This window comes from Carassius carassius, chromosome 12 (genome assembly GCF_963082965.1).
Source record: "Carassius carassius chromosome 12, fCarCar2.1, whole genome shotgun sequence".
In the NCBI taxonomy this organism is placed as follows: Eukaryota; Metazoa; Chordata; class Actinopteri; order Cypriniformes; family Cyprinidae; genus Carassius; species Carassius carassius.
Genome location: NC_081766.1, coordinates 899,201 through 916,336, shown reverse-complemented (window position 1 = coordinate 916,336; position 17,136 = coordinate 899,201). Strand labels below are relative to the sequence as shown.

General features: G+C 36.1%; 1 protein-coding gene across 1 annotated transcript; it reads left to right on the top strand.

Moving 5' to 3' along the window:
• The first annotated feature begins 738 nt into the window (after positions 1 to 738).
• slc25a42 (solute carrier family 25 member 42) lies at positions 739 to 12,076 on the top strand. Its single transcript, XM_059562940.1, has 8 exons — positions 739 to 1,098; positions 5,513 to 5,623; positions 7,007 to 7,118; positions 8,440 to 8,465; positions 9,030 to 9,196; positions 9,304 to 9,420; positions 10,562 to 10,713; positions 11,705 to 12,076. Exons 2-8 carry the CDS (start codon positions 5,534 to 5,536, stop codon positions 12,028 to 12,030), a joined length of 990 nt encoding a protein of 329 aa, XP_059418923.1. The 5' UTR covers positions 739 to 1,098; positions 5,513 to 5,533; the 3' UTR covers positions 12,031 to 12,076.
• The last annotated feature ends 5,060 nt before the right edge of the window (positions 12,077 to 17,136 follow it).

Sequence of the window (17,136 nt, the reverse complement as noted above, 5' to 3'; positions counted from 1 at the left end):
ATGTAATAAACTAAATATATATATATATATATATATAATGACTTTTGATAAGCTGAACAAGGGTAAGAGTAATATCTTTAATAACATTCCTTAAATTGGAGAGGAAAACTGGGGGTTCGCATAAATTGTTCATAAGTAAAAATATTCCCATAATTATCAAACATATTAATAAGATGATTAATACCTCTGTTAACCCTCTGGTGTTGTTCTGTCATTTTAGACCAAAAAAAAATGTAAAGAAATTTTTAGAAATCGCTACTTCTTCGGAACGGTAGAAGACTCAGTTACTAATTAAATTGGCTAAACCATGGAATTTTTACTCCCACCAGAGGCAACTAATCTGCCTTAAAAAACTGGATTTGAAAGGCGATGACTCTATTTTAACACGAAATACTGCCATGATTGAAAAATAATTTAAATATTAGATTTTTTTTAAAATTATTTCCTGTGATCATAATTATTGCACACATGTTAAATAGCACAATGAAATTCTCTCAAAATACAAAATATTATCGAAAAAATATATATTACTTTGATTTCACTGAAAATATAAAAAAAACTTCCCAAATCAACAATACCAGAAGGTTAAACCTAAATTCTTAAAAAAAAAGATTTAATTGCACTTGTTATGTTGGTGAGCACACCCATCGCTTCACATGACTTTCTCGCTAAAACTCCAAACACGCCCCTTCTACAGTTCGCCGCCCTTCAAACGAGCCTATCCACGTCAAGCGCGCTCCCGCACCGGACTACAACTCCCACAATGCACCTGGACTCGCCCTTCAAAGCAGCAGACGCGTGAAATGTGCGATTAAAGCATCTTGAAGTCGCAGCAGCAGCCGTGAAAGTGAAATAAAACACGTTTAACCGGCTCTCACCTGCAGAACGGACGCGTGTAGCCGCGCGCGCGAGTGAGTTTGACGCCGCTGGCGAGGTTTTTTCCTGCGTTAGTTTGTGGACGCTGACTGGAGTTTCTGACTTCATCAGAAGCGTGTTAATGAACTGGAATGTGCGAGCAAACCGTCATCAGATTCCGGTAGAGTCGGTGTTTTTGTTCTGGTTTTACGCAGAGAGATTCAACAGGTGTCAGACCCACAGGTGAGCGTCGAAACTGTCTCGATAACGGTTGTTTTGCTAACACGCTAAAATGCTAACGCACTTTGACTGATCTTGTGAAATATGTCATGAGTTCAGATCTGTCTCTGAGGAAATATTTAATAACAGACGATTTCATTTGACGTCAAAATATTAATCAGATGTTATTGTTGTCAAGTGTTTTATATTTGATCGTTTTACACTGCCAGTCATAATCCCGTGTCTTTCAAAAATAAGATTCTGCTGACAGGTGCTTTTATCTTTTATTTAAACTGTTTTATAAAATAGACAACATGATTGTGACATGTTTAATAAATACGCTTTTAGGCTTTATATATATATAAATATAAATATTTTATTGATATGTACACATTATATTGTAAATATAATAATATATTTTTTTAAATAAATAAATTAATGAATATAAATAGATTCAAATACTGGAAAAAAAAAATGCATCTACCAGTAAAATAATATAGCAAGTAAAAATGTATGTATGTATATGTATATGTTTGTTTTACACATTTATGTATATACTGTATATATAATTTTGCACAGTATAAATTGGGTTTTTATGGAAATATATGCAGCTGTCTTTGCACAAGGATGATTATATTTGGGGGATGCATCTGAAAGATTAAAAAGCCTTTGCTTTTAGATGTCTCGTTTATAGCCTGTCTCATGTAAACATCAGATTTCTAAACTATTTTTTATTGATGTATAACAGTGTGCGAGTCGTTGCCCATCTCTGTTTGTGTGCTCTTGTTATTTTTGTTGGCTGTCTGGTGTTTCCACTCCTTGCGAATCACAAAAGGCTTTCAGTGGATCTGATATCGGATCCGCTGGGAACATTGAAGACTGAGAAAGAGCGAGGCACACAGGACGGGAGAAGAGTTTTGGAAATGGTCCCACAGTTCAACACAGTGGGAAACAGATCTGGTGATTTAATCATTAAAGAAACCTTTTCACAGTTGAATTAGTTTAAATTCTTGTCAAAGGTTTATTTTACGCAGCATGAAATACAAAGTTTTAAATAAAAAAACTAATATTATTTGAATATATAAACCTAATGTATTTTTCTGAAATATACTTGTTTACTTATATACATAATTAATTTACACCGAAAACGCATATATTATGTAAACAAAAACTTTTATTTTCATTTGACAGCACTGATGTATATATATATATATGTGTGTGTGTGTGTTTATGTGCAGTCTTCTTCAAAATTCAGTGTTATTTGTCGCTTCTTTGTATTTATTTGTAAAAGTTATATTAATTTCTGAATGCAAACTGTTTCAACACAATTTTTTTTTCAATGTATGAACGTTGAAACCAAGATTAGATTTCTGATGGTAAAAATGACTTTGGTTAACGGCTGCACGATATTGGAAAATACAAACATTGCAATATTTCGTTTTTCTGCGATTTTATATATTATGATATTGAAAAAAGAAATCACCAGATGACTTGATCACTTGAATATACTCAATGATTGAGGTGATTTTGTACAGTAGGTGAGTAAATCAGCATAGAAAATAACAAACGAAGATAAATATAATAAAACAAAGATACCAATATACTGTTGCACATCTGTTTTACTTCACCTAAGCCATAAGCAACTGTGTTCACAAGGATACATGCAGAGACATGCATTTTGCACACAAGTTCACGAATTCAGTGTTCATGATGTGCATCTGGTTTAAAACCACTTTCAAACCAACAGAGCCTAAAACACATGCAAATGATGAACCTTCATTGTATGATGGTTAAACTTTGAAATTAATTTAAGAATCAGCTGTATTTTGAACACTGGTACCTGCTCCACACGGGTTAACGATCACTAGACTAAACATCGCACATCACAATATCGGTGCTAAAAATGATATGATGATATTACGTGCAGCCCTACTTTTGTTAACAGTTTCATGCATAAAACTCGCACTTGTGGAATGTTGCTTAACCCAGGGTTTAAAAGCTTTTAAAAGCCTATGATGAATTATTAAATGATTCTGGATCTTTCGTGCTAAAGTCTCAGGATTGCAGTGAGTGAATGCGCTACATGCGTTTTAAAGGGATAGTTCACCCAAAAATTTAAAGCACCCCACCCTCAAGCCATCCTAGGTGTGTGACTCTATTCTTACAGACGAATACAGTCGGAGTTCTATTAAAAATTTTAATGTCTCTTCCAAGCTTTATAATGGCAGTGAAGGAGTGACAATAGTCAAAAGGAAGTCCAATAAAGTGCATCCATCCATAATAAAAAGTGCCTCACACGCCTCTGGTGAGTGAATAAAGGCCTCCTGTAGCAAATTAACGTGTTTTTGTGTGAAAAATATCCATATGTACAACTTTTTAAATTGCTGTCTCTAGCTTGCGCTAACTATTGTATGCGCATTCATTCCGGCGGATGACGTAGACGTAGGGTAAGGTCCAGTAAAAACACATTGATTTGCCCCAGGAGGCCTTTATTCACCCCCCGGAGCCGTGTGAGGCACTTTTTATTATGGATGGATGCACTTTATTGGACTTCTTTTGGACTATTGAGGGGAAAAGAACACCCATTCACTGCTATTATAAAGCTTGGAAGAGCCAGGACAATATTTAATATAACTCCGACTGTATTCGTCTGAAAGAAGAGAGTAATGTATATCGAGGGTGAGTTAAAATCTTTAGGTAAACTGTCCCTTTAAGGTTGCACGTCTGCAGGACTCTGAAGTGTTCGTATGCACTGAATGTGTGTCAGCGTGAAGCACCTTTCACCCACTGAGCTCTCGTTCCCGTTCACCTCCACCGCTGAGAGCAGAGAGATCAGGTTTGACTGACCTGCAAGTTCTAGATAGATAGTTCACCCAAAAATAACAATTCTGTCATGTTGTTCCAAACCTGTGTGCCTTTCTTTCATCCGTTGAGCACAAATGAAGATACTTTGAAGAATGTAGGCAACCAAACAGTTGATGGTAGCTATTGACTTCCATAGTACAGAAATAAAAATGGGTATACAGCATTTATTAACCTTTGTTAATAAAAAAAAAAGGGTTCATTAACTAACTTTAACAGATACAGCTTTAAACCTTCGAAATGTATTGTTAAAGGTTCAGACTAACTTTGGTTATTAAGATTAAAAATTTAGATGCCAAGGCAACATTTCTAATTTTTTTAACTCTTTTCATCTAATATTTATATTTTATTTGGTTTCATCTTTATTTGACTTCCTGAAAATTATTTTTAGTAGTTTTAGTTAACGGTATATGCTGTTTGATTATGGCTTTTATATTCTAACGAGTGTCACAGAAGAAGTAGCTAAATAAATCATGTTTGCATTATATTCAGAAAACTAAATCAAGATGTATGCTATATCGAGCAGTGTTCTCCGAAGCCTTGTTCATATCTCAGGCCGTCAAGACCCTGAATAATTCAGCATCTGTGCTATTATTAGAGGTGCGTCCGTGTGACCCTTTCAGATGTTATTTGATCCAGACATGTATCTGCAAGTCAATTGGATTTTTGTGCATGAGTGATTTTCATTTCATCACAACTGTTAGATTAATACAGTATTTGCCATTTATGGCGATGGAAATCCTGTGAATATGATTACAATGAAAAATAATCATGCAAAAAAATTTTTTTTTCCTTTGGTAAAAATACAGAATAAAATACTTAATGTTAACTTCATTGTTTACTAATACGTATTTTAAAATATATATATTTTTACATTATTTAATGCACTGTAAACTAACATGAATAATCAATGAATGGTTGTATTTAACATTTAACAAGGATTTATAAATTATATAAAAAAAATGTTGTTCGTTTCAATAAAAGTTACTTGAAACTAAATAAATATTAACAAGAATATATAATAAAACAATTTTTTTTTAATATTTTTTTATTTCAGCTGCATTTCTCATTTTCAAATAGTTAAATTTAACGTATTAAAAACGAAAACAAATAAAATTAATGAAAATTGTATAGACTTATTTAAAAAAACAAAAACTAAAAATTACAAAAATGCAATGAATCACAAAAAAAATGCAAAATACAATTATTAAACAAAACAACATATCAATTATACTAAAATAATTGTGCACTGATTGTGAAGTATTACCTTTTGTGCATTGTGCATGAGAATTAAGCACATTTGATGTTTTACTAGATGTTAAAATGACTTAAAAATAATGTCACAATGCAAAAAATCGGAATGGTCCAGAAAAGCTTTAATTTTCTTCACGCAAAAAATATCATTTCTTATTTTTTCCATTTCATCTTGGGGTGAAATTAGAGCTAGACTTGATCTTGACATTCATCTCTTTTCTAGAAGACGTCTTTGCAGATTTTTAAATAGGTGTGTGATGTGTTTGGCAGTGTTAGATGTTATGGTGTTGCTTTCTAATATTTCTCTCTCATGTCGTTCCAGGTTTGGTTGTGGTGTGTGTGAATGGATCAGGTTGGCATGGGGAACGCAGAACACCAGGGGGCGCTGACGAAGGGCGAAGCGCTGCCACGCCCCGCCTCCAGCCAATCAGAGGTGAGAATACTCCCTTCTGAACCGCTCACAGCAGAGAACAGCCAATAAGAATGCACCATTCCATTCCAACTCTATATTTTAGTTTTAATAGTCATTATTTACTCATCCTCATACCATTCTAAAACCGTATGATTTTATTCATGAGCATAAACCTATTTTGTGTGCATGTAAATGATGCACAGCTGTTGCATTGTGTTTCTGTGCAAATAATTGCACAATCACCATATGAGTGCACTATCATTGTGTTGTTAAAGAATGCAGACGGAAAAACCGGTTTGTGAGGCAACAGGAAGAACTGAAGATTTAATTTTTTTAGTTAACATTTATTTGTTAAATTAATTCAATTATTTTAGTTAACACTAACAGTCCGTGTGCATATCACAGCACCTACAAAATTAATTTTTTAATTAATGTTGTGCCCTTAATATTTGTATTATATAGTGACTGTTTTATAATTACAATAAGACACTTGAGAGTGCTATAATGTGACTATATTCACTGTGTGTTGTGTCTGTTCGCATACTAAGTGTGTCGTGTTTGAAATCATATTTCTAATTTTATGTGGGATGAGTTCAAGCTCAAAATAATGTCAAGCTCTTATAATAAGAACGAGAGTCAGGAAGCTGTTATCATGATCTTATTTTAGTTTAGTTTAGTTTAGTTTCCATGTGGGTTGCTGACCGACTCATTTCCAGTAAAACCATCAATCATTTTAATGTTTAACGAGAACACACATGAGCTGTTCGTGTCTGTATTAGGTCTGCACAGTTAATTGAAATAAAACTGAAATCGCAGTATGACTTAAATCACAAAAGCTGCAATACAGTGAAATATTAGGTAATTTTCCACTAATAATAATAATATTTATATTAATGATATTGATGATATCCATAATTTTTAGATTTTTATTTAGTAGTAATAATAATAATTTATTATAGTTATTATTTTTATAGACATAGATATTTAATCACAAAACTTTGTCCTAAACAAAGCAACCCTGAGAGGCTTATAAAGTTTTTTCTTAATAATAAAATTAATAAATATTAATATTTTTTTTATTATTGTTTTTAATTAATTAATTATATTAATTTATTTAAAATCTATTTTTCAATTCACATTTTTATCTGAAAAATCCCTTTTTTTTTTCTTTTTTCTGTCAGGATAGATATTTTCGAATCCTTAATTTTTTGATAAACAGGACAAATTAATTAGTGACTGAGGGATGGATCTAGTTTCTTAGTGCACTGATCAAACAGAAGACGAGTCGATTTGAAGATGAAGAGACGGTTTGAGGAATAACACTTCTTTTTTCTTTTTTGTTCTCTCTCTCTCTCTCTGTCTCTCTCTCTCTCTCTCTCTGTGTGTGTGTGTGTGTGTGTGCAGGGTTTTAAACCGGGTCGCTCTGTCTTGAACTCTTTGCTCTCGGGGGCTCTTGCAGGAGCCGTGGCCAAAACAGCCGTCGCCCCGCTGGACCGAACCAAAATTATCTTCCAAGGCAAGAAGACAAACTCATATTAACCTTCCTCGAGTGACTGAATGAACATTGACCGATGAGTTAAAGTGTGTAAACCCCCAGTCAGAGTCGTTCTGAGAGTCAAGCGTGAGTGGATCTGTGTAAATCACATCCGCTAAACACCCAGGGGTGCAAACATGGCACCTTAAATATGTGCATATGTGTCACTTATAATGTGCATTTGAAAATGCGATTCTCCAACAATATTACCGGATTTATAACGAGAGAGTCATTTATAAGTCTGTTGACAGCAAAAGAGAAAGCTGCGAGGTTTAACATTTTGGAAGCAGAGAAATTTATGAATATTACTGTACTGTAAAATAATCATTATTATTATTATTAAATACTTTATTTTAAAGTGCAGTAGTATTATTACTGTTGTAAGATATATTTTTAATTTTTATTAAACAATATAAAATATTATTTAAATAAAAACAACATTATTATTGCTGTTATTGCTATTATTATTATATAATATAATTCTTGATTGTTTGTTAAAAAGATTTAAAGCTTGGTGATCTAAAATAGTAATAATAACATTATTGTTGTTGTCATCATTATTATTATTATATACTCTATTTTACAGTGCAATAGTACTATTACAATTATAATATATTTCTTTAATGTAAATTCTTTTAAACTGGATATAAAATGATATTTAAATAAAAACAAGATTTATTAGTTGTTGTTGTTATTATATACTTTATTTTACAGTACAATAGTATTATTACAATAGTATATATTATTTTTTAAAGTTGTTATATATATATATATATATGATCTTATAACTCTTATATATATATATATTACAACTTTCAAAAATAATATTTAAACATACATTATTGTTATGTGCTTTATTTTACAGTGCAGTAATATTAAAATAAAAACAACTGTAGTATTATTATAATTATTATATTTAATTATACAGTGCAGTAGGATTATTACTATTGTAATATATTTATTTATTGTTTTTAATGATATATTTAAAATATTTAAATAAAAGATATAATATATTAGTAGTAGTAGTAGTAATAAACTCTATTTAAGAAACATATAAGGTTTGTCATCACACTAAAATTACCTTCAAATGTCCAAAACACCAGCAATGAAGAGTGATGCCTTTTGGTGCAACTGTACAGATGATTAGTTTGCTTGTTTTTAAAGTAAAAGACCTTGTATTTGCCCAATAAATGATTTTGGCCATTTTTGTTTTTGTTGCTTAAAAAAAAAAGCACTTTTAATTCCTTATCAGCTGAATGAACTCAGGAAACTGTTAAAACATCTCTTTTTCTTCTCATTTCAGTGTCGTCGAATAGATTCTCCGCCAAGGTGAGTATTTATTTCTGCGCTTTAATTTTGCACATTAATATAAACGTTTGACTTGTATGGAGCACAAGTCTCGAGTCTCTGGGGTGTATTTGTAGAAATAGACAATACACTGTATGGGTCACGATTATACATTTCTCTTTTATGACAAAAATCATCAGGATATTAAGTAAAGATCGTGTTCCGTGAAGATATTTAGTAAATCTCCTACCGTAAATATATCAAAACGTAATGTTTGATTAGTAATATGCATTGCTAAGAATTAATCTGAACAACTTTAAAGATGATTTTCTCAATATTTAGATTTCTTTGCTCCCTCAGATTCCAGATTTTCAAATAGTTGCATCTCAGACAAATATTGAACCACACATCAATGGAGAGATCATTTATTCAGCTTCAGATGATGCATACATCTCAATTCTTTGGTTTTGTGCTCCAGGGTCACATTTAGCATTAGCCAAGCCAGCCTCATGGGTTCGGTTCCTAGAGCATGCATTAACTGATATAACGAATGCCGTGTAAGTCACTTTGCAGAATGCATAATAATATAAATTGTACGGGTTGCAGGAGGCGTACAAGTTAATTTATCGCACGTATCTGAAGGACGGCTTCTTCAGTCTGTGGAGGGGAAACTCAGCCACGATGGTGCGTGTCATTCCATACGCTGCCATCCAGTTCTGCGCTCATGAACAATACAAGAGGATTCTGGGACAGTATTATGGCTTCCAGGGCAAGTGAGTGTGATTCTACTCTCTGCTGCTTCACCGCTGCACGTTTATATTTAATCATGTAGCCAAAAGCGCTTCAGAAGTGAGCAACTGAAGGAGATGTTGTCCTGCAGAGCTCTTCCTCCTGTGCCTCGGCTGCTAGCTGGATCTCTGGCAGGAACCACGGCTGCTATGATCACATACCCCCTGGACATGGTCCGAGCTCGCATGGCCGTCACGCCCAAAGAGATGTAAGAGCGATCACTTCATCACAAATCTGTAGATGATTACACTTCAGCTCTTCAGTGACGGCTTTCCAGCATCCATGCTGTGGATGTGAACTGAAACTATTGAAAAACATGTTTATTAACGGAAATAAAGCTTGAATGAAATACAGTATAACGTAAAATGTAAACTTGATAAACTAATAAAAAATGTAAAAATGAGTTGAAGTGAAATAAAATAAATACAAGCTAATTAAAAAAAGGTAAAATTTAAAAAAATTACGAAAATTAAAAAAAAATGCAATTAATTCTGTATTACATTTATTATTTAGATTCAATATCACAATATTTATATATTTTTTTTAATGATATATTATTTTATATTAAATATTAAGAAATACTATAATAGTATATAAATAATACTAAACACCGCAAATGATTTTTTATTATTATTATTATTATTACGTTTGTCCATCTTGTCAAAATCCGCTGTCTGTTAAACATGTTTTGCTGGAGTGCAATACTCTATTATTTTGTTGATACTTTTAGAAAAGGATTTTAATCCGGTAAATCCGAATCTAGTTTTTAGAAATAGTTTTAATTTTGAATTACTCTCCTTGAACCTAGCCGTAGAAGCTGACATGGCATTAAAAGTACTACAACAAAAAAACACACACACAATTTGTTTACCTTGTAAAATATCAAGAGCATTACATAACTAGAAAAATGTGTGTTTTTATAAAAACGCCAGTGGTGTTTGAAGATTTCATTAATTTCCACAATTATTCCAGGTAGAGAAATCACAATTTTTTAAATAAATTAGTGCTGTCGTGATTATTCGCATCCAAAAGAAAACCTTTTGTGTACAAAATATGTGTGTACTGTGTATATTTATTATGTATATATAAATACACATACATGTATATATTTAAAAAAATATTAACGTGTGTGTGTGTATATATATATATATATATATATATATATATACACACACCCATGCATGCCATGGGTAAAATGTAAAACATTTTAGCACCATATTGTTGAATTTCCTTTATAAAATGTTCACAATGTCTTTACATGAATTTGATTTTTTCCAAGTAAAATAATTAGTAGTGTAAGAAAAGAATGTGATGAAGTGTGATGTCACTGTGATGTCATTGCGGGTCAGGTACAGTAACATCCTGCACGTGTTCGTCCGAATCTCTCGTGACGAGGGGCTGAAGACGCTCTACAGGGGGTTCACTCCCACAATCCTCGGCGTCGTGCCGTACGCTGGACTCAGCTTCTTCACCTACGAGACGCTCAAGAAGCTCCACGCAGGTACACGCCTAGCTTTCTAAGAACCGACCGCTTTTACTTCACTTCTGATTTAATTGCACCACACAGAAGATTGCTAACACTTTTACCATATTAATAACAACAGGCTTTACATTTCTCATAATATTTATTCATCTTTATTAACATTAAAATGAGATCGTGTTAGCTCAGGGCCATTAAATAATATTAACAGATGCAATGTTAACATTCACTAAAATTAATAAATGCTTTAAAGTATTTTTCATTTTTAGTTTGTCAGGTCCTTTAGATAGTAATAACTGATACAGTTTTTGATTGTGAAAATGTAAATTATGTGCATTTATTAAAATATGTATTAAACAACATTTGTTAAAACATTAATTAAAATAAAAAAAACTGAAAATATTATTTAATGGACCTGAGTTGGGGAATATTTGTATAAAAATGTAGTAATCTGAATTTTAATTTAACAAATTATCTGTTAATATTATTTAAAGGACTTAACATTAACAAAAAAAATGAATACATTTAAATCATTTGCTAAAGTACTTTCCATTTTTACTTCATTGTAGCTCAGGTCCATTAAATAATACTAACAGATGCAACTTTTGATGTTAATAATGTATTAATAAATGTTAAAATTAACATTATTAATTTTAACTAATGTTAAGTAATTAAACCTTATTGTAAAGTGTTAACAAAAAAATAACACTTTTTTTTTTGATGATATTATTATTAATGTATATTACATTTTAAATATTTAAATTGTTTTATATATTCTTAACGGTTATTATTATTAATGTACATTATCATTTATATTGTTTTATTACATTAGTATATATTACAAAGTTTTTATTGTCAATTTTTTTAATATATATTCTTAACTGTTAGTTATTATTATTATTATTAATGTACATTATCATGTATATCATGTTTTCTTAGGTTTGCATATATTTATTCCAAATGTTGTGATTGAATTGTCCATGTTTTGGTTGGTAACTGGTGTCTGTTTCAGAGCGCACGGGCCGCTCTCAGCCGTTCTCGTACGAGCGTCTGGCGTTCGGTGCGTGCGCAGGATTGATCGGTCAGTCGGCCTCTTACCCGCTGGACGTGGTGCGCAGACGCATGCAGACGGCGGGGGTCACTGGACACACCTACAGCAGCATCTCGGGCACCATGCGTGAGATCGTGAGGGAGGAGGGCGTGATCCGTGGTCTCTACAAGGGCCTGAGCATGAACTGGGTCAAAGGGCCCATCGCCGTCGGCATCAGCTTTATGACCTTTGACCTCATGCAGATCCTGCTGCGCAAACTTCAGCAGCTGCGCTACAATGCACGGTAGCAGACAGTGGCGCCCTCTACAGGAACAGGAAGTTGCAGGAAAAATGGAACAAATGTTACTTTTGTTTTTTTAACCTGAGCAAATGCTGCCAAGGAGGAGGACGGGAAACGCCTGGCATCATGTGACTAGTCCAAGTTCTGTTTTTTAATGCAGAAGCATATGTGCATTGAAAAATGTTTTTGACTTGGTGTTTTGGTCTCGTTTTCCACTATAAACTTCTTAACAGTTATAAATTAAAATACATTTACTCGAAACAAAATGAAGTGAGTTTATGCTTAAAAATAGAAAAGAAATCAGAAAAAAATCTTTCAAAGGGAAAACAATTATTTTTCTTACTCCTCCTTGTTTTAATCCTGAACTTGCTTCATTTTGAGAAGTTCTTCAAAAAGCAAGACTTGTTTTACATCATTTTGCTTCTCAAGTCAGTGTATCTTGATTTGAGAAGGCATTGGTGTTTGTTCTGGGAAGCGAGACAGAACTACAGGTTTAGAAGCTGATTTTTTTGCGGTGTGTGTTTGCTACAGAGACACACTGAGTGTATGCCTGTGTGTCTGTGTGAGCGTGTGTGTCTGTGTGAGCGTGTGTGTCTGTGTGAGCGTGTGTGTCTGTGTGAGCGTGTGTGTCTGTGAGCGTGTGTGTCTGTGAGCGTGTGTGTCTGTGAGCGTGTGTGTCTGTGAGCGTGTGTGTCTGTGTGAGCGTGTGTGTCTGTGTGAGCGTGTGTGTCTGTGAGCGTGTGTGTCTGTGAGCGTGTGTGTCTGTGTGAGCGTGTGTGTCTGTGTGAGCGTGTGTGTCTGTGTGAGCGTGTGTGTCTGTGTGAGCGTGTGTGTCTGTGTGAGCGTGTGTGTCTGTGAGCGTGTGTCTGTGAGCGTGTGTCTGTGTGAGCGTGTGTCTGTGTGAGCGTGTGTCTGTGTGAGCGTGTGTCTGTGTGAGCGTGTGTCTGTGTGAGCGTGTGTGTCTGTGAGCGTGTGTGTCTGTGAGCGTGTGTGTCTGTGAGCGTGTGTCTGTGAGCGTGTGTCTGTGAGCGTGTGTCTGTGTGAGCGTGTCTGTGTGAGCGTGTGTGTCTGTGAGCGTGTGTCTGTGAGCGTGTGTCTGTGTGAGCGTGTGTGTCTGTGTGAGCGTGTGTGTCTGTGTGAGCGTGTGTGTCTGTGTGAGCGTGTGTCTGTGTGAGCGTGTGTCTGTGTGAGCGTGTGTGTCTGTGAGCGTGTGTGTCTGTGAGCGTGTGTCTGTGAGCGTGTGTGTCTGTGAGCGTGTGTCTGTGAGCGTGTGTCTGTGAGCGTGTGTCTGTGAGCGTGTGTCTGTGAGCGTGTGTCTGTGTGAGCGTGTGTCTGTGTGAGCGTGTGTGTCTGTGAGCGTGTGTCTGTGAGCGTGTGTGTCTGTGTGATCGTGTCTGTGAGCGTGTGTGTCTGTGAGCGTGTGTGTCTGTGAGCGTGTGTGTCTGTGAGCGTGTGTCTGTGTGAGCGTGTGTCTGTGTGAGCGTGTGTCTGTGTGAGCGTGTTTCTGTGTGAGCGTGTGTCTGTGTGAGCGTGTGTCTGTGAGCGTGTGTGTCTGTGAGCGTGTGTCTGTGTGTGTCTGTGTGATCGTGTCTGTGAGCGTGTGTGTCTGTGTGAGCGTGTGTCTGTGTGAGCGTGTGTCTGTGTGAGCGTGTGTCTGTGTGAGCGTGTGTCTGTGTGAGCGTGTGTCTGTGTGACCTTGTGTCTGTGTGAGCGTGTGTCTGTGTGAGCGTGTGTCTGTGTGAGCGTGTGTCTGTGTGAGCGTGTGTCTGTGTGAGCGTGTGTCTGTGTGAGCGTGTGTCTGTGTGTGCGTGTGTGTCTGTGAGCGTGTGTGTCTGTGAGCGTGTGTCTGTGAGCGTGTGTGTCTGTGAGCGTGTGTGTCTGTGAGCGTGTGTGTCTGTGAGCGTGTGTGTCTGTGAGCGTGTGTGTCTGTGAGCGTGTGTGTCTGTGTGAGCGTGTGTGTCTGTGTGAGCGTGTGTGTCTGTGTGAGCGTGTGTGTCTGTGTGAGCGCGTGTGTCTGTGTGAGCGCGTGTGTCTGTGTGAGCGCGTGTGTCTGTGTGAGCGCGTGTGTCTGTGTGAGCGTGTGTCTGTGTGAGCGTGTGTCTGTGTGAGCGTGTGTCTGTGTGAGCGTGTGTGTCTGTGAGCGTGTGTCTGTGTGAGCGTGTGTCTGTGTGAGCGTGTGTCTGTGTGAGCGTGTGTCTGTGAGCGTGTGTGTCTGTGAGCGTGTGTGTCTGTGAGCGTGTGTGTCTGTGTGAGCGTGTGTGTCTGTGTGAGCGTGTGTGTCTGTGTGAGCGTGTGTGTCTGTGTGAGCGTGTGTGTCTGTGTGAGCGTGTGTGTCTGTGTGAGCGTGTGTGTCTGTGTGAGCGTGTGTGTCTGTGTGAGCGTGTGTGTCTGTGTGAGCGCGTGTGTCTGTGAGCGCGTGTGTCTGTGAGCGCGTGTGTCTGTGTGAGCGTGTGTCTGTGTGAGCGTGTGTCTGTGTGAGCGTGTGTCTGTGTGAGCGTGTGTGTCTGTGTGAGCGTGTGTGTCTGTGTGAGCGTGTGTCTGTGTGAGCGTGTGTCTGTGTGAGCGTGTGTCTGTGTGAGCGTGTGTCTGTGTGAGCGTGTGTCTGTGAGCGTGTGTGTCTGTGTGAGCGTGTGTGTGTGAGCGTGTGTCTGTGAGCGTGTGTCTGTGAGCGCGTGTGTGTGTCTGTGTGAGCGTGTGTCTGTGTGAGCGTGTGTCTGTGTGAGCGTGTGTGTCTGTGTGAGCGTGTGTGTCTGTGTGAGCGTGTGTGTCTGTGTGAGCGTGTGTGTCTGTGTGAGCGTGTGTCTGTGTGAGCGTGTGTCTGTGTGAGCGTGTGTCTGTGTGAGCGTGTGTGTCTGTGAGCGTGTGTCTGTGAGCGTGTGTCTGTGTGAGCGTGTGTGTCTGTGAGCGTGTGTGTCTGTGAGCGTGTGTCTGTGAGCGCGTGTGTGTGTCTGTGAGCGCGTGTGTGTGTCTGTGTGAGCGTGTGTGTCTGTGTGAGCGTGTGTCTGTGTGAGCGTGTGTCTGTGTGAGCGTGTGTCTGTGAGCGTGTGTCTGTGAGCGTGTGTGTCTGTGTGTCTCTCGCGTCTTGCACATGTATGATTCTGCGGCTCCTAAATGGCTGAATGTCACGTCACTTCACTTCACTAAGTGCCTTGAGAGAGAAACCAAACCTCAGCAGCATCTCTCACAACAATGTTACTGAGCGCTGTAACTAACTCATGTTCAACTAGTTACACAAATAACATGTTCTGACCACGTTCGGTCTTTAATGATTAGTGTGTTTATTCATTTACTAGCACGAGAGGTTTTAAAACACTCGCAGTGAGAGAGTTCAACTGTTCATCTCCTCTTTAGGACTCCAACAAGATGTGTCTGAATCTGACCGGTTTGGTTCTTTACAACAGATGACTTTTATTTTGATATTTTCTCATCTGGTTCAGTGGCATTGAGAATGTGTTTAGGACCTTAGGAATGTTGTATTTACTCATAAACACCGTCTTTTCTGAGCAAACTCAGATCCCTACTATCCTGAAAATCACTCTGAGCACAATGAGTATTATCCAGATGGCTTTTAAATTGCATTTAAAGCGTTTTAAATGTTACCCAACATCCTAGAGGCCTAATAAAGGGCTAAGATTCGTTTGAATCGACTCAAAAAGATTCGTTGTCTCGAGTCACAGATGACGTGCTTGTTCAGTGGAGTGTCGGTTCATGGATCCATCTCTCTGTGTTTGATTGCAGAAGTGCTGTGTGTTTTGATGTTTCGGAGCAGAATCGCTGATACGATTCATTGATTCATTCGTTACACAGTGACTCGTGTTCCAGTGATTCATTGTTGCTGTTCCAACTGAATCGAACAAATCTTTCACTGAAATGACTCGTTTGGAAGCACCTGACTGTTGTTTGTAAATTAAAAAGTTGTGTGCCAAATGAATGTATATTAAACGAATGACGTTAATATATCTTTTCCCGTCATTTATTCGTGTGTGTGTGTGTGTGTGTTTCAGTCATAATGTCCTCTAGATGGCAGCAGATGAAGCTTTTTTCTCTGCTGACATCGATTTGAGAAAAATAACCTTGCATTGAAATATAAAAATACAATCTAAGGTTACAAAAAAGCCTTTTTCATTAACATACAGATGATTAAAAACAGGAAAATAATGTCTGTTCATAACCTGAAATAGCAGTGCAAAGAGTAACAATGATGTTTTGCAGAACAGAAATGGTAATGAACTGTGTTTAACTACAAAATACGACAAAAGAAACAAACACACACACAAAAGAGAAGAAAGTGTGTGTATTATTGAGCATTCAAACCTTCAAAACCCTGTGACAACTTGCCCCGATCACCTCTATATAACAAATTTTAGCGCTTCTTAGTTTATTTAGACATGTTTATTTCATTCATTTTATTTCTATAAGTTGCTTTTCTTAAAGCATGTAAAAAATAATGACATAAAAACAGTATATAATTATTATTATTATTATTACAATTATTATTATTATTAACAGTGGGTTTAAAAAAAAAACGGGTTAATGGAAGTTAGATTTTAACAACAAAATGAACCATTTCGAAACTTTTTTCTGTTTCAAGAGTATAATTGATCTGAATCTGAATTATTTCACTAGGGTTTATACTCTATTTATTGTTTATTTTGTATAATTTATTAATAACACATTAACTATAACAATTATTTTAAAATAATATAGTTTTATTTATTGTGCAGTATAATGTAAAATAGTAAAATAGTTATAATTACTAATAATGTTATTCATATTATATTATTATAAAATACTGTTGTTTATTATGTATATTATTTATTATTAAAATATCAGCAACAAATTATTAATAATTATTGTTATTCATTATGCCGTATTTAATCATTATAATAATATAATTGTAAAATAATACAATGTTTTTGAATATTATTTTTATTGTATTATTTATACTGTATTTGTTGGATATTTACACAATCACGCAGAACTGATGCTGATGCTGTGGGCGGGGTCACCGGGCGTTGCCATAGGTACCTGGAGCTGTGCCAATGAATTTGCATGTATTCAGATTGCTCATGAATAATTTACGTCCACTGCGGACGTCCGTCTCCTCTGCGAC

Bases quoted from the DNA above. Each gene is read 5' to 3' on its own strand.
- slc25a42 (XM_059562940.1), top strand. From the start codon at position 5,534: ATGGATCAGGTTGGCATGGGGAACGCAGAACACCAGGGGGCGCTGACG. The intron at 5,624-7,006 runs GTGAGAATACTC...GTGTGTGTGCAG, and splicing joins CCGCCTCCAGCCAATCAGAG to GGTTTTAAACCGGGTCGCTC. The intron at 10,714-11,704 runs GTACACGCCTAG...TGTCTGTTTCAG, and splicing joins GCTCAAGAAGCTCCACGCAG to AGCGCACGGGCCGCTCTCAG.